The sequence below is a fragment of the Emys orbicularis genome, chromosome 10 (assembly GCF_028017835.1).
Source record: "Emys orbicularis isolate rEmyOrb1 chromosome 10, rEmyOrb1.hap1, whole genome shotgun sequence".
NCBI lineage: Eukaryota > Metazoa > Chordata > Testudines > Emydidae > Emys > Emys orbicularis.
In genome coordinates, this window is record NC_088692.1 from 16,130,223 (window position 1) to 16,148,627 (window position 18,405).

Genomic DNA, 18,405 nt, shown 5'->3' on the forward strand with positions numbered 1-18,405 from the left:
GGTCCTGGATGGATTAGTGATTGCAAAACAGAGAAATTGAATTTAAGTGTATAATTAGAAGGTACACAAGAAACAAGATAATATACAATCACTGTATATCACAGACTTTGCTTACATTGTTTCAATGTAGAATATAAAGGCACTGTTATACAGGCAGAACTGTATTTTACTATTACCTGGAATCTTATAGAACATTTAGGACAGGAATAAAATCTTTTCCATATTAAAGAGAATATTGTATCCAGATATGTTTGAAACATTGTATAGGTTCATAAAAAAATAAAACATTCCCAAAAAGTTGCCTCTCTACCCGAAATTAAAAAAAATTAAAAAAAAAAAAAAAAAACCACCACCACATTTTAAAAAACTTTACAGGCTTAAATACTGCTTTGTAAGATACATGTGAAACTCTGTTAAAGAAGTTTTGAAAATAGAGCAAAGGAAATTCACTGTCAAGACTGTAGCATTACTACTACATTTTTGTATTAACATAATGAAGTAAATACTTTTTCTGATGTGATTTTTTGCACTCTGAATGCTTCAGACATACCAAGAGAGTCAATCATCCAAATTAGGACAGGATTCTACAAGGGTGAAAAGAGTCAATTTTGATGCACTAATGGTCTTCAGGATGTCCCAGGTACCGTTAAACTTCTACTTCCATAGTATTTTATCACCGGTTTCTCTAATAAATGAGTCTCATTTTTAAAAGTGACTAGTGATTTGAGTGTCCAGATTGGGACTCCTAACAGGGGTTGGGTTTTTAGAAGTGCTGAACACCCACTCTCTGAAAAATCAGGTCCCAGAACTAAGGCACGTAAAACCACTAGTAACCTTTAAAGATTTAGGCCATGATGCTCATACTCATTGAGGGAGAAATCAGATATATTTGAAAAGTGCTCTCAGATTCTTCTCCAAAACTCAGACAAGAGGATAAAAGTTAATGATCAAACGTGAACTCCAAAAGAGATGTGCTGGATCATTTAATATATAGAGTAAAACAAACACGATCAGGTATTTATACATATCAGTAATTCTATTTTAATTACTACTCACTCCTATGAATTTCTAGATGCAACTGAAGTATAGCACTGTAAACAGTTTACAGTTTGATCCTAGCTGCCCAAGAGACATCTCACCCTATGCACTACTGCACAGCAGGATCAGTTAAAGTGCTCTTGTTCACAGTATCTAGATCTGGATATCTGGGATTGCTTGTACCATGAATTCAGTGGAGGTTCCTTGTCTGGAATTTGCTTCCACCATTGCTCCAACAGAGCCCAAGTATGGCAGCCTTCAGGATATGGTATAGGACCCATACACTTGCTCAGTCTTTCACTGGTGGTAGTGAATGGAGGGGGAGGGGCAGTGAACAGTTTCAGTCCAAGTGGGGCCATCTACTTACAGTATATGTTTTATGTACAATTCTAGGAATTTTGACCATGCAATTAAGAGATATTGATCAGTACATTTTAAAAGTCTGATAAATATAAAATTATATTGGACAGTATTAATTCACAACACTATAACCTAAAACACCTTTCCCCTATCTCCCCAAGTATCTTTTAATCTGTGTCTACTTACCATTTTCCACATATGGATGAAAGGGCAAAACTAGTGCAAGAATGACTCTGCCTCTAGTTGGCTCCAATACACTTCTAATATCTTTTAATACAGTCAGTGGCTGATCACAGCGATCAAGCAAATTCAAGCAGCTGATAACATCATACTGGAATCCTGTGTTCTGCCACTCATTTATACCGAGCACTCTAAAGAGAGAGAGAGAGAGATGGAAAGTGTTACAGTTAAACAACTGCAGGCTGAGTGCAGAGTTCTCAGTACACAGCCTGCCTATAGCAACTAGGAGAAGGAGAGAATTCCCTACAGCTGAGGCTGACCTTATCTTTATCAGACACTCCCTTTTTACTGAGAGCACATAGGGCTTGTCTACACGGGGGACTTAGTTCGCACTGAGGGCATACACACGGATTGGTGTGCAATACGTAAGCCACACTAAGAGCATGCAGATGGGGTTGCTGTGCCCTCTTTTAATTTGCATCATGTGTACACAGCAGGAGCTGGATGTGCACTAAGCATGCAGTATACTGGGTGGGTATCCCAAAATCCTTTGCTTAGATGCTGAGCTGTGTGCATTCTGGGATTTTTCTTGCTGAGCATTGTGAGATGCATAGCAGAAGCCAGGGGAATTCTGGGACTTGGGGGTCAAACTCCAAAAAATCCCATGCTTTTGCTTCTTCCATTCCATACTTCCCCTCTTTCTGAGTGGGCTAGCACCATTTTTGAATCGCTGTCAGCCAGCAGGGATGCAAGAATGCTGTGAATTGCTGTGCTCGTAGCTGCAATTTGCAAACACACAGAGACTCCATCTAAACTCTCAGAGCCAGGTGGCTTCAGTTTTGGAAGCCAACGGTGGCACCTGCAGTAGCACCAGCAGGTGGAGAAGGACGAGGATGATAATGACACTGAGGAAGAAGAAGTTACTTACCTGGTACAGTAAATGAGTTCTTCGAGATGTGTCCCCCTATGGATGCTCCACTTGAGGTACTCATGTGCCTTTGATCAGGGTTTTTTTGGCAGCTTGTTTGGTCCACACGTGCCCTAGCCATCCTCATGCCCATACTGAGGATATATAGGTCGGCAAGAGACAAACTGCTCTCAGTTTCTTCTCTATCACAATAGTCCCATGAACACGAGACTCCAAAGCAGAGGGGAAGGAGACCAGGTAGTGGTGTGTCCCTATGGCTGCTCATCTCAAAGAACTCCAGTTACCATAAAAGGTAAGTAACCTCTCCACATGTCCCTATGGGTGCTCCATTTCAGGTGACTAGCACTATCCTCTGAAAGAAGTGGGAGCGTTGAAACCCTACCTAGAACTATTTGTAGAACTGAAGAACCAAACACTGCATCTACTCTAGAGGTGTGCATGAAGGCATAAAGTTTTAAGAAGGTGTGAACTGATGTCCATGTAGCCACTTTGCAGATTTCCATAATAGGAACATCTTTCAGCAAGGCAAAAAGACATACACTGAGATGTGGCAGAGTGGCTACTACCCTAGGTGGGCATGGCACCTTAGCAGCTGCACAGCAGAAGAGGATGCAGCCAGAAACCCAATTTAGAAAGTCTCTAGGTGGACACTGGTGTCCCTTTAGCTCTATCTGTGATAGAGAATAGTCTTGGAAAAATTCTAAAAGGCTCGGTCCTCTCCAAATAGTAAACTAGCACCCTCTAATGTCTAAAGTATGAAGGGCAGCATCTTCCCTAGTCTGATGGGATTTAGGATGGAAAACTGTGGATGAACAGTCTGATATGTAAATTGGAGACCATGGGTGGTTGGAGGGATGTGTTATCCTTGAAGACCACATAAGGCAGATCAGCTATCAAAGCCCCTAATTCACCAACTCTTTGAGTGGAGGTAATTGCCACTAGAAAGGCTGTTTTCATGGAAAGGTTTAGAAATGTACAAGTAGCTAGTGGCTCAAAGGGAGCTTTCATCAGAGAATTAAGAATTAAGTTCAAATCTCAGGTCGGGGTGAGCTCTCTGACATTTAGGAAGAGTTTCGATAACTCTTTGATGAATCTGGAAGTTGCAGAATGAGCAAATACCAAAAAACCTTCCACAGGAAAATGAAAAGTTGTGTTGACCACTAGGTGGACTTTATTGGAGCTTTAACAAAAGACCTCCTTTCTTCAGAGTGAACAGGAATTCCAGGACCTCCAAGAGGGGTGAGTCAACAAGAGATAGGCAAAGATAGGTGTAACAGTGGTAAAATCTCTTCCATTTCCGAAGGTAAATTTTCCTGGTAGATTCCTTTCTTGAATCTTGAAGACTTCTTGAATCTCTCTGAAGCAAGGGAGTTCTAATCCCAAGACCTATCTAGGTACCAAGCCTTGAACTGGAGAACATCCAGGTTGGGATAATGAACATTTCCCAAATCCTGAGGGAGAACGCTGAATGTTAGCAGGAGATTGATGGCTGGCTGGGATGAGAAGTGAATGAGGTAAGGAAACCATACCAGTTTTGACCAGGTTGGTGCAATCAAAATTACTGTGGCTTTGTTCTGTTTAGAACTCTGAGGATCAGTGTTGGAGAGAAGGCATATAAGGAGACTCTGACTAAGAGAGGAGAAAGGCATCCCCCAGGGAATGGCAACCAAGACCTCCCCTTTGCAGAACTTTGCACATTTGCTGTTGGCAGCAGTGGCTGAAAGGTTTATGTTCGGAAGACCCCTAGTAACAAAAATCTGTCAGAGTATGGATCTATTGAGTTCCCACTCATGATCTTGGGTGAAGTGTCTGGCTGAGGTAGTTGGCAATTGTGTTTTGGAGTCCAGGCAAAAACTGTCGAGATATGTTGAGCTATTAATTAGTTCCATAACTTGATTGCCTTTGAGCAGAGGGGGAGGAAGGGGAAAATCTAGCGCCCCTTTGTTAATTTATATAGTGCATACTGGACTTGTTGTCTGTCATTATATGGAGCGATTGACCTATCATAGAGAAGTGGTGCTAGCAAGTATATCATATTGTTCTGAGCTTCAGAATGTTGATATATAGGGTAGACTCCTGGGCAGACCATCTGCCCTGGATCGTGTGGTCCCATAGAAGAGCTCCCCATCCCAGGAGGGATGCGTCCAAAACCATTGTGACAATGGGAGGATGACTGAAGGGAACCCCTGAGCACATGCAGTCCAGATTTTTCAAACTAGTTGAGAGAGACTAGCACACAGCTGGGAACAGAGAACAACTTGTTTAGACTGTCTCTGTTGGGAATATAAGTTGTCCTGAGCCAGACTTGGAAGCAGCATAGATATAAGTCTGTGTGCAATGTGACAAAGGTACATGCTGCCATGTGCCAGAGGAGCTGCAGGCACAATCTGCCAGTGACCTGTGGGCTAATTTGGACTCAGGCTATTTAGTGTGTAAGAGTGAGAAACCTGTCCTCTTTGTGTTAGGCTCTGGAAGTCATGGCATTTAGAGTGGTCCCTATGAACTCTATCCACTTTAGAGGTAAGAGGGAAGACTTTGCAGTGCTGAGTTGAAGGATGAGCATGTAGAAGAGAGACATAGCTTTCTTTACAGTGGTTCGAACTTTGATGTAGGAATGCCCCTTGAGATGTTTGTTGAGATAATTACTTCCCATTGGTAAACCTGTGTGGCGACTACTACCATAATTTTTGTAAGTACTCTGGGAGTAGTAGAGAGTCTGAGAGACAAGACTCAGTACTGATAGTGGTCCTGACACTAGTGGTAGGAATCTCTTCTGAGAGATGTATTGTGACATGAAAGCATGTGTCCTGAAGGTAAAGGGTTGCAAAATAGTCCCCCAGATTCAGGGATGGAGTGATATCTGCGAGTGTTACCATCTTTAACCTCTGTATCTTGACAAAGGTATTTGGTATAGTGAGATCTAGAAATGCCCTCCCTTCTTTTTGGGAATCAGAAAGTACTTTGAATAGAATCCCCTTCCTCTGTACTAAGTGGGAACTGGTTCCATGGCCCCTATGCAGGAGGGAGAGAACCTCTTGTCTCAGGAGAGGTTTGTGAGATGGGTCCCTGAAAAAGGGATGGAGAAGAGGGGTTCAAGGGGGTATGGAGTGGAAGTGGATGGAGTAGCCCAATGTTATAACCTCCAAAACTCATCTGTTGGAGGTAATCTGCTCCCATGAGGTGCAAAAAAGAGAGTGATGATCCCCAAAAGGGCGAAGGACGGAAAGAGCAAGATAGTTCAGCATCAAATCCAGATCACGGAGGTGTTTGAGGCCCTTGACTGAGACATCAAACAAGCATTATGTAGATGGTGGCTGTTGCATCGATTCAAGTTCAGCTGTTGACAATTTTCCCCTCTGCCTTCTGGGTTTCTTTTTAGGCAGCTCCTAGGCCTTAAGGAAAACTGAGCTGCGTGGGATCTCAACTGTCTGAGACTAAATCTCCTCCTGTTTGCAGGATGTAATATGCCCAGTGAACGAAGGGTCACCCTGGAATCCTTCAGAAAATGCACAGACTCACCTGTGGATTCATTAAATAATTGAAGACCATCAAAGGGGAGATCCTCTACAGTGTTTTGGACTTCATGCAGAAATCCTGATGACTGCAGTCATGAGACTCAACGCATAACTACAGCTGTAGAGGTGCAGCAGTGTCAGTGTTGACAGAGTGAGACCCATAAAGCTGTTATGGTTAAGAGCTGTCATTCCACAATAATGGCCTGAAATAGCTCTTGTGAAAGGTGTTCAATAAAGGAAATAAATTTCATATAATTAAGATAGTTGTATTTTTCCAAGATCACCTGATAATTACCAATTCTACACTGCAGGATGACAGAGGAATAGCTCTTATGATCTAAGCACTTGTGATCCTTATCATAAGGGGTAGCCTTTGAATAGTGCTGCCTCCACAACCAAGGAGTTAGGGGTAGGGTAGGAAAATAATTCAGAACCCCTCGTCTGAACATACTACTTTTGTCTGCCCTCTGGTCGGGGGGGGGGGGGGGGGAGATGGGGCAGAGCAGCAGCAGAAGTCTGCCAAATTGTCTTGGCAGATTCGAACAATGCCTCGTTTCTGTGGAGAAACGCATGGCCAAAGATGGTGTAGAAAGAATGTCCAACAACTTATGCTGTGTCTCTGACTTCTTCCAGCAATATTTGAAGAGTGTCTGCCACTTTCTTCATCAAGTCTTGAGACTGTTTGAAGTCATCCACAGTAGATGGAGGGGGCATAACAGCTTCATCCAGGGAGGGTAAAGAAACATTTGTCTAAGCAGTAGCAACCTCACCAGCCCTCCTCTCTTGCTCTTCAAACTTCTCCTCTTGAAATGGGGAAAGAGGGAATTGCGGAGTACTGACCTTGGCATTCCCATGAGCACTGGGTATCTCGGAGAATTGCTGGCAGTATAAGAACATAAGAACAGCCATACTGGGTTAGACCAAAGGTCCATCCAGCCCAGTATCCTGTCTTCCGACAGTGGCCAATGCCAGGTGCCCCAGAGGGAATGAACAGAAGCTAGGGACACCATATCTGCCCATCCTGGCTAATAGCCATTGACGAACCTATCCTCCATTAACTTAATTAGTTCTTTTTTGAACCCTGTTATAGTCTTGACCTTCACAACATCCTCTGGCAAGAAATTCCACAGACTGACTGAATTGTGTGAAAAAAAAATACTTCCTTTTCATAGAATCCTAGAATCATAGAACTGGAAGGGACCTCAAGAGGTCATCTAGTCCAGTCCCCTGCACTCAAGGCAGGAGTAAGTATTATCTAGACCATCCCTGACAGGTTTGTCCAACCTGCTCTTAAAAATCCCCAACGATGGAGATTCCACAATCTCCCTAGGCAATTTATCCCAGGGCTTAACCACTCTGACAGTTATGAAGTTTTTCCTAATGTCCAACTTAAACCGCCCTTGCTGCAATTTAAGACCATTGCTTCTTGCCCTATCCTCAGAGGTTAAGAAGAACAATTTTTCTCCCTCCTCCTTGTAACAACCTATTATGTACTTAAAAACTGTTATGTCTCCTCTCAGTCTTCTCTTCTCCAGACTAAACAAACCCAATTTTTTCAATCTTCCCTCATAGGTCATGTTTTCTAGACCTTTAATCATTTTTGCTGCTCTTCTTTGGACTTTCTCCAATTTGTCCACATCTTTCCTGAAATGTGGAGCCCAGAACTGGACACAATACTCCAGTTGAGGCCTAATCAGGGTGGAGTAGAGCGGAAGAATTACTTCTCGTGTCTTGCTTACAATACTCCTGCTAACACATCCCAGATGTTTTTTTGCAACAGCATTACACTGTTGACTCATATTTAGCTTGTGATCTACTATGACCCCCAGATCCCTTTCTGCAGTACTCCTTCCTAGAGAGTCATTTCCCATTTGGTATGTATGCAACTGATTGTTCCTTCCTAAGTGGAATACTTTGCATTTGTCCTTATTGAATTTCATCCTATTTACTTCAGACCATTTCTCCAGTTTGTCCAAATCATTTTGAATTTTAATCCTATCCTCCAAAGCACTTGCAACCCCTCTCAGCTTGGTATCGTCTGCAGACTTCGTAAGTATACTCTCTATGCCATTATCTAAATCATTAATGAAGATATTGAACAGAACTGGACCCAGAACCGATCCCTGCGGGACCCCACTCATTATGCCCTTCCAGCATGACTGTGAACCACTGATAACTACTCTCTGGGAATGGTTTTCCAACCAGTTATGCACCCACCTTATAGTAGCTCCATCTAGGTTGCATTTCCCTAGTCTGTTTATGAGAAGGTCATGTGAGACAGTATCAAAACTTTACTAAAGTCTAGATATACCACGTCTACTGCTTCCCCCACATCCACAAGGCTTGTTACCCTGTCAAAGAAAGCTATCAGGATTGTTTGACACGATTTGTTCTTGACAAATCCATGCTGACTGTTAGTTATCACCTTACTATCTTCTAGATGTTTGCAAATTGATTGCTTAATTATTTGCTTCACTATCCTTCCAGGTACAGAAATTAAGTTGACTGGTCTGTAATTCCCCAGGTTGTCCTTATTTCCCTTTTTATAGATTAGCAATATATTTGCCCTTTTCCAGTCCTCTGGAATCTCTCCAGTCTTCCATGACTTTTCAAAGATAATTGCTAATGGCTCAGATATCTCCTCAGCCAGCTCCTTGAGTATTCTAGGATGCATTTCATCAGGCCCTGGTGACTGGAAGACATCTAACTTGTCTAAGTAATTTTTAACTTGTTCTTTCCCTATTTTAGCCTCTGCTCCTACCTCATTTTCACTGGCATTCACTATGTTAAACATCCAATCACCACCAACCTTCTTGGTGAAAACTGAAACAAAGAAGTCATTATGCACCTCTGCCATTTCCACATTTTCTGTTATTGTTTCTTTCCCCCTCCCCCATTGAGTAATGAGCCTACCCTGTCCTTGGTCTTCCTCTTGCTTCTAATGTATTGTAGAATGTTTTCTTGTGTTATGAGAAGGAGTAAACAACACTTCCTTGCTTACTATCTCCACAACCAGTCATGATTTTATAGACCTCTATCATATCCCCTTTAGTCATCTCTTTTCCAAGCTGAAAAGTCAGTTTTATTAATCGCTCCTCATACAGAAGCCATTCCATACCCCAATCATTTTTGTTGCCCTTTTCTGAACTTTTTCCAATTCCAATATTTTTTTTTTCAAATGGGGTGACCACATCTGCACTCAGTATTCAAGATGTGTATGTACCATGGATTTATATAGAGACAATATGATATTTTCCTGTCTTATTATCTATCCCTTTCTCAATGATTCCCAACATTGTTTGCTTTTTTGACTGCTGCTGCACATTGAGTGGATGTTTTCAGAGAACTATCCACAATGACTCCAAGATCTCTTTCTTGAGTGATAACAGCTAATTTAGACCCCACTGTTTTATATGTATAGTTGGGATCATGTTTTCCAATGTGCATTACTTAGCATTTATCAACATTGAATTTCATCTGCCATTTTGTTGCCAGTCACCCAAATTTATGAGATCCTTTTGTAGCTCTTCACAGTCTGCTTGGGATTTAACTATCTTGAGTAGTTTTGTATCATCTGCAAATTTTGCCACATCACTGTTTACCCCCTTTTTCCAGATCGTTTATGAATATGTTGAATAGGACTGGTCCCAGTACAAACCCCTGGGGGACACCATTATTTACCTCTCGCCATTCTGAAAACTGACCATTTACTCCTACCCTTTGTTTGCTATCTTTTAACCAGTTACCAATCCATGAGAGCACCTTCCCTCTTATCCCGTGGCAGCTTACTTTGCTTAAGAACCTTTGGTGAGGGATCTTGTCAAAGGCTCTCTGAAAATCTAAGTACACTATATCCCCCTTGTCCACATGCTTGTTGACCCCCTCAAAGAAATCTAGTAGATTGGTGAGGCATTTTACAAAAACCATGTTCATAGAATATCAGGGTTGGAAGGGACCTCAGGAGGTCATCTAGTCCAACCTCCTGCTCAAAGCAGGACCAATCCCCAGACAGATTTTTGCCCCAGATCCCTAAATGGCCCCCTGGTTTTAGCAGGCCAATGCTCAAACCACTGAGCTATGAGATGCTGCACATGTTGACTCCTCCCCAACAAATTATGTTCATCTATGTGTCTGACAATTTTGTTCTTTATTATAGTATGCAGCCCTAGGATCCCAATGTGCTCATTTGAGAGGCAATATGGGAACAGGGAAGGCATCCAGGATTCATCATACCAAGGAGGATGCTGAGGAAGTTGGGGCCTCATGAGCCTTGAAGTATCCCTTGATGGAGCAAGCTCAGGAGAGTCTAGTCTAGGCAGATATCATAAGAGCCCCGAACAGATATTTGAGAGTTCTCATCTACAAAGTCTAAAAGAGGAGCAGATGAAGGAGGAGTGATGGTTTGTCTCTCCGTACGCATGGTTAAAAGGGTATTAGGCAGTATGGGTGATAGACTTCTGCTATCTCTGGTACCTTGCCTGACTGAGTTCAATAAAAGGACATTTAGATTCACTGGAGATTAACAAATCCCTGGAAAATCTGAACTCCTGCAGCATCAGGTGAGGTTGCACAGGAACCTGGTGAACTGATAATGTAGAGGCCTGCAGCACTGAGGGCAGCGCATATGGTGCTGACATTTTCTGGTCTGTCAGTCGAGGTATTAAAGATGCTGCAGGCAGTACTGACTTCGTTGGTGCAGAGCCCATAGGACCTCGGTCATGCTTCTTTGGTACTGATCAATGGGTACCTGGTGATTTAGATGAACTCGAGGACTTCAATTTAGTGCTCTTGGCTTGGGATCTCCAGTACAGCAGATCTCTTAGAGCTGTGTTTTTTCTGAGGAGATTTAGTACTCCACTACATAGAAGTCTTTCCTGCATCACTTGCAGGTTTGCCAGAGGCTGACAGAGCACTGTGGTCACTTAGAGGCTGCTATACCGGGGGCAGGCGTTGGGCTCTGTAGTGGCATAACAACTAAAAATCTTGTCCTGTTCCTCAAAAAAATAGGTAAATTGAAGAGACAGCACTGGATTGTCTGTTCTGTCTTTGTAACATTTGCTTTAGCTGTTTGGTTTTTATATAGCACTGAAAGGCGTTCCAGTTGTGACCCTTTTTGGCCATCTGTTTGGAGATCTCCTTGAAGAGTTTCTTATTGCTGTGGCTTGTCACAAGAGCTACTTGCACTGTTGATTCTCCTCAAATGGCGAGGAGATCAAGGACTACACCATGGCTACATGCAGCTGCTTGAGGAATGTTGTATAGCTTCTGGGTAATATCGCATTAATACTGGTATATTTGAATCCAGCAGCAAATGAGCAAATTCTGGCCCTGGTCAAGTTTTTTAAATAGGGAAGGGGACATCTGGTCAATTTGACCTCAGAGCAGTGAAGGGTACACAGGTAAACAGGCTGGCTGGTCACAGATGCCCACAAAGCAGTGGGATAGCAGTTGGAGGACTGCCAAAGTAGTCCTCAGCAGCATGGCGTCCACACAAACAGTCCACACTAACTCAATTCACAACAAACTTTGTACACTTTGAAAGAGGACTGCAGAATTCACACCACATAGGGAGTTAGTGCGCTTTAAGCATTTGCATCATGTGTATGCAAGCTTTTTTAATCCATACTAACTCGAGTTAGTACAAACTAAAACCCGAGTGTAGACATGCCTATAGCTATGGTCTTTCCACTCCTCTAGGCAAGACAGAGTTAACATTCTCCCAGCCAGCCACTAGACAGCTTTATATACCCTACTACACAAACATCTGAGTTTGGACCTTCTTTGGAATTACTACATAAAAATATTTACAGAAATGTGATATCCTAGTATTAAATTTGATACAATTTGGAGAAATAGCAAAGCTCAAGTGTCACAGTTCAAGACTATCTACATCTTTGACTCCTCTCAGTCTCGGAGAGTGCAACCCCTCAGGTGTTAGGCCTCTTGCATTCACCTGTTCTGGGGTGGAACCTCTCACTTCCCCCATTCTTTAGACGGGGTCCTGGCATACAGTCCCTTGTGCACTAACTGATTACAGTAGGCCTGACTGGATTTAGATACCTGCAAGACTTCCTTTCTAGAGCTGTGATCAGTGCTTGAATACAATGCCACAAATCAATATTTTCAAAACAAAATAGTGTTTAATCTCAACACTACAAACAAAGAACAACAAAAGCAAACACAGCACAACAGTCTTTAAAACAACAAAAAGTCTACATGCGTAACTGTCTCACCTAAAGCGTAGATGTGCCTCACTTATCCAGACACTTCCACTTCTCAGAATTGGGGTTCAGTCTGTTTCCCTTAAATCCCTGTCTCTCTCATGTCCCAGAGCTGTCCATTTATCAGTTCCAAAGCTCTTTGCCAGTCTCTCTCTCCTGAACCTGTTTCTTTTTGTCACCCTGTATCTCTTATGCACCCCATCATGGGGGGCAGGATAGACTTCAAAGCCATTGTTCTCTGCACTGTATTGATAAATGGTGTTTGTCTGCCTTCCTGTCTATGTGCAGGTCAGCTCATGCCTCAACTATCATCCCCTGAAATCATATAGCAAGCAACACAATAATAGAATAAATGGAACACATAATATTCATAAAATATTACAGGCAGTTGCTACGTCCTTCACATCAAGTATTACATCAAGTCAACCTATGTAGTACAATACCTGTATTTCTTTTTCTGAAGCTGCCATATCATAGTTTCAGACAACTCAGTGGCATAGATTTCTTCAAAGTGAGGACTCATGACTTTAGTGACCTCTCCATCTCCAGCCCCTAAATCAAGAAGTCTGTGGGATTTCCACTCTGGGTTTATTTTGAGTAGTCTCTGAAATTGTTCTGATGAAAATACAAACATTGAGCCTCTTCCCAGCAACCTGAAATGTAAAGATGGCAGTGTCTGATTTTGTGCAAATTTAAACAGGGAAGACTTTAAATGCTCCTATTGCACTCTGTAAATTATTTTAAACAAGTAACAGATAAGGTCCCTGCTCAGAGGAATTTACAATCTAATTTAGACAAATGCAATATGCAGGTTGAAAGATCAAATAACAAATGCATGCAGATAGCATTGGTGTGGGCTTTACGAAGAAATCTGATGGGCAGAGGGAAGTCATTTGGTTCCTGGAAAGAGGGATGCAGGTCTAAGAGAAAGGGGTCATTCAAAAAAGGGACAAAGCCAAGAGTGGGAAGAAGAGATAAAGCCCAAATCCTACTCTTTATACTTGCATGAGATGACTCTCTGGCTTCAACAGGCAACTGACCTCATGTGAGCACAGCAAGTGGGATTTGGCCCTAAAGGACGAGGTAAGAGGAAATAGGAGGTGAAAACAGAGATGTAAGTAGACACAAAGCATGAGGAATTTGATGTGGAAATGGAAAGGAAGCCAGTGAAGAAATGTGAAGAGCAGACAGGGTAACATGTTTGGAATGGTGGGAGAGAAAAAGGATTATTTTTTAGAACTGTATGATGTAGTGACTCAACTTCAGTGGTCGTGACTGCTATATGAAGTTCCTATATGTGACAGAAAAGGATGTGGAAGAGAAAATGAGCAATTCATTAAGGAATTGGCTACAGGTGACAATTGGATGCTCTACAGATCAGGTCAATGACATCTTCACCTGTGATTGTTTGAAGAGTATATATTGTAAGATTACAGCTGTTGTGACAGAAGTTCAGAGGATGAAAGAGTTAGGACAGCAGGTAGGGGAAGAAAGAATTGGTCAGTAACAGATGCAAGGGGAATAAAGAATATTATTTCAGTCTACCTTGAGGTATGAAGTCAAACTTAGGAAAGACAATGACTAGTACAAATAGGCCATAGCAGCAAAGAGATTTATGATCAAGAGCAAGGACAGGGAAATTGAAGAGAATAAGCAGCAAAAATGATGAAACAGGATGAGGGGTGAGAAAGAAGTCACCCAGGAAAGGCAGAATTTATTAGTAATGGATGCACACTGAATTAAGTGATATAGAAAAAACCATCAGTTAAATTTCTAGCACAGAGGCTAAGGGGGGGATTTTAAATATAGAGTATAGCCCATTTAAGCAGAGCCCCCTTGCAGTACATTTATATCAGTCTACACTGTATAATTGGCTCATGGCTATTGTTCCTAAAGGCACTGTGAGGTGTCGTTCAAAGCACTAGAAAGCGTTTGAGAAAAAGAAAGATGGGAGAGGAAGGAAAAAGGGGAGACCAAAGAGACCTATATATAAAGCTACAAGGAACTAAGCACTCCACAGGAAGGCTCACATGAACATCTGGTTGTGAAATAAGGTGAAAGATAATTTTGCTAGCCATAGTAGCCAGATACTATTCTCAGATCATACTGTGTAGCCGTGCAAGGGAAGTTTAAAATTAAAAAAAAAAAAAAAAGTCAAGCATGTAGCTATAATAAGATGCATTCTCCACAAAGCATCAGACCTGAGGTGAAGTTGGTCATATGCCTGATTGTGGTGGAGTTGGGTGGGGAAGAGATTGTAATAGTAAGGGAATTTTTGCATGGTCTGCAGAAATGAGGATACCAAATGAACAGCCTTCTCCTCACTCACTCTCTTTCCCACCCCCACCCTCCCGCCAAGATACCCACCAGTCAAGCTTGATATCTTGTTTGGGATGGGTTCCCTGACTGCCCAGAAACAAAATGATACAAAAATAGATTTTATATTTTAAAGCAGGTTCTCAAACTGGGGGTTGGGACCCCTGAGGGGGTCACGAGGTTATTATATGGGGGGTTGCGAGCTGCCAGCCTCCGCCCCAAACCCTGCTTTGCCTACAGAATTTATAATGGTGTTAAATATATAAAAAAGTATTTTTAATTTATAAAGGGGGGTCGCACTCAGAGGCTCGCTATGTGAAAGGGGTCACCGGTACAAAAGTTTGAAAATCACTGTTTTAAGGGTTAGAAGACAGCATTGAATATTGTGCGGACCAATTTTACAAGCCTAAGCGTACCACAAAAGCTTTAACATAGCTTTAGGCCTCCAAGCATCCTATGTGGTGTATAAAATTAAATTATCAAAACATCCCTTTTTCTGTTCGAATTTGTTTCATAATAAAGTTAGTTAATAAAAAATGTTAAATAATAAAGTGGAAATCAAAATGAATTTAAACAAAAATGTTTCAATTGACTAGATCTGAAGGCTTTTGGGTGTTGTTTTTTTACACTATCAATTCACAAAAGTTTGAGATTTTGACTTTTGTCCCAATTCAGGAGAGGAAAATTATTTTAAATCTCAAAAATTCTCACAGAACAAAAAATGTTTTCCCATTGAGCCCTAGCGGACACCCATAAAGACTATTTCCAGAGGGGGGGTTGAGTCTAAGCCCATGGCCCTGTGGTAACTGTTCCACATTGTATTATGCAGGAAATCTAGGCTAGATTTCTGTATCTTGTCTCTTGCTCCATTCCCAGTAGAACTTAGGGTGACCAGACAGCAAGTGTGAAAAATCGGGACAGTGGGTTGGGGGTAATAGGAGCCTATATAAGAAAAAGACCCAAAAATCGGGACTGTCCCTACAAAATCGGGACATCTGGTCACCCTAGTAGAACTAGGGAGGCAATGCACGCAACCTTGAAAGGAAAGTGGGAGAAGAATTTTCAAATGCTCTGCAGCAATCCCTCCAATAAATGCAGGAGCTATCCTGATGGGCAGTGCTCATACAACCATCTTCAACTAGGACAGTCACCACCAATGTGCTCTCTAGAGATGGGAAGGCAAGTAAAGCAAAGGGTGAAAAAAATAGTGTGTGTGTGGGGGGAAATAACTGTTGAAGCACAAGGAGGGCACCCCCACTCCATGGTAAATTTGGGAGGGAACAGGGAGAAAAAGTAGCTTTTATGTTCTAATTTAGAGTCCCGTGAACTTCTTTTGCCAATTTTTTTTTTTTTTTTAAATAGGAGGTAGGATTCTTTATAATTTAAAAAGGTACAGCAGAGCTTTTCTGACCTGCTAGATATTTACATTTTTCTTTTATCACAGCTTAACTGAAATTGGAAAAATATCACTGAATATATAGATCAAATGATTTACATAAAGGTAGTTTAGATGCATTTGACAGAATGAAGAAAACGAAGCTAAGTGTATCTTGGAAAAGACCTGATTACTCTCTGCATGGTGGGGCATCAAGTGGCAGGACGGAGCACCTGGAAATCCAAATCCAGAGTTTTCTTATCCTATCTCGGTTTACAAAAAACTGAACTAGTACCACCTTTTCACTTACCCATTGATAGATGTCCTAGACATAAACAGGCTAAAAACTGAGGACACGAAAGAGTGATAGAGCTGGATAAAGAGCCAGCCTGATTTCTCAATGCTGTTGTTTAAGAAGATCTGTGTTCCCTGGTCAAGGTAACTCTGGACAAAGATAGGCTGAAGGGATTCACACAACTGCTCTGTGTTGCACATGTACCACTACAGAGAAAGAAAGGAACAACATTTTAAAACTTAAGCAATAAAAAACAGTAGTTCAAAAAATAATGAAAATCATATAAGACCAATATATCAAGCTGTTCTACAAATAAATTTAGGAACTCTATAGACTAATAAATTCAAGGTGAATTTAGGTTTGGATTGTAATCAAATGCAGGCACACGAATCTTGAAGAAATAATGTTTTAAAAACTGTGTTTTACATAGTACTGTGGACAGTTGTTTCACAAAGTATCTTCTATAAAAACAGCTGAATGATTAGACTCCACTAGTTAACTTCCATTTTCTAACTCAATCACTCAGCTCTTCATGGGGCCTCCTACCAAACGGAATTCAGGAATACACCTGCAATAGCTTCCCTGGAAAGAAAATAAAGTATCTAATCTATATTGCAAGTCAACACCCTTCCTCTCTCCACTGACTCTGTATATTACCTTTGAACACTCCTTGAAAAACTGACAGACAACGTTTCCTGCTATTCAGGTACCAACACGTTGGTCCACAAATCTTGCTAAATGACTATTGCTATGCTATACAACTTCTTCCTGACATCACTATTAAAAACACTAAATAGATAGGTAAGTTTTGCCATGCAAAGCAAACCTTAGCATCAGCTAAATGGCAGCACTATCCTTTCAGCCTGGTGGACAAATGAAATCTGGATAGGAGAGCTCCTTTCATCATGTGCGATTTCACAATCATTTCCACACAAACTGCATAAGACATTTCTATTTGCAACCAGGACATTGCTTCTCTGTCTGTTTCAGGAAGGCTCCAATGGCACCTCTGACTGTATTCTCGATTTTTGCCTTCCACTATTAAATTAACAATCACTGATTTATTTCCCCACTACTTCTGCTCATTCTTCCATGCCACTGAATATTTATCACCTACACATCCATTGGCTCTTTACACCTAACCATGCAATTCCATCCTTGCTCATCACTAACCGTTTTGTATTATTATTTTTGTCCTCCATTCCTATTTGAAAAAAATAAAGGCCTGCTAAACAGGTCAGTTGCACAGTCTATGAGCAAAGTAGAACCATTAATAAAAGACCTCAAGACAGCAGTTGTTTAGAGGTAGTGCACCACCAAACCCAGGAAACCCTGGGTTTGAATGCTGAACTAAGTCCAGCTTCTTGTGCCAGCAGGAACAGGCAGCGCTGCAAGGCAGTGCAATCAGATGTGAAGGTGAACCTCATTTACTGATCACCACCACCACCACCACCTTCCAGCCGATTAGGATCAGCATTATGTCTGAAGAGAGCACAGTTCAGCCTGATCATGATTCCAGTTGCACAAGCCCAGGGAAAATGGGGAGATGGGAGTGACAGAGGAAGAGGGCAGCATCAGGGAGAGATTAAATAAAGGAGGTGGGCAGAAGAGACTGAAAAACACAGCTTTGTCCCAGTTCTTTCTTGGGCCCCGATTTCATGACTCAACCCTGACTGCACAGAAGAACTCCATCCTACAAGAAAGAGGACTCAGTGGGCTGGGAGGGTAGTTATACCACTGGGAGAGCACAAGATGGCACACATTTATAGTTCACACAATCTACTAATGGAATGGCCAGATATAGAGACTCAACCCCACAACCAAAACTTCCCAAGATTGGGAGAGTTATATAGAAATCCTGAAATTTATAAGAAACAAAATGGACATTGGCTGCAACTACAGCAGAAGTCTCCAATCCATTTTCCCCTGGCAAACATAAAACTCTACTCTTCTACGGATACAGACCCAAGCTTGAAACTCTTGTCCCTGAGGTGACAACAATCAGGAATGCATTCTAAAAGCTCAAGAGGTTGCTCTTCTGTAACTTGCAGCACAACACTTAAATCCCACACCTCTTAATATGTGGATGTTGTAACAATTTTGCCAAACTCAGAACCTTTACAATACACAGCCACTAGGACACATTGCTCTACACATTGATCCTTTTTGGTCTTGTT

The 18,405-nt window shown here is 41.7% G+C and overlaps 1 protein-coding gene across 2 annotated transcripts in view; it reads right to left on the reverse strand.

Moving 5' to 3' along the window:
* METTL9 (methyltransferase 9, His-X-His N1(pi)-histidine) overlaps positions 1 to 18,405 on the reverse strand; it is a 39,020-nt gene that overhangs the window by 13,495 nt on the left and 7,120 nt on the right. For both annotated transcript variants that reach the window (XM_065411930.1, XM_065411929.1), the window contains exons 2-4: positions 16,244 to 16,434; positions 12,686 to 12,895; positions 1,585 to 1,769 (exon numbers count right to left, since the gene is read on the reverse strand). In XM_065411930.1, coding sequence (XP_065268002.1) covers positions 1,585 to 1,769; positions 12,686 to 12,895; positions 16,244 to 16,434 — 586 coding nt within the window. The remainder of the gene's footprint in view (positions 1 to 1,584; positions 1,770 to 12,685; positions 12,896 to 16,243; positions 16,435 to 18,405) is intronic.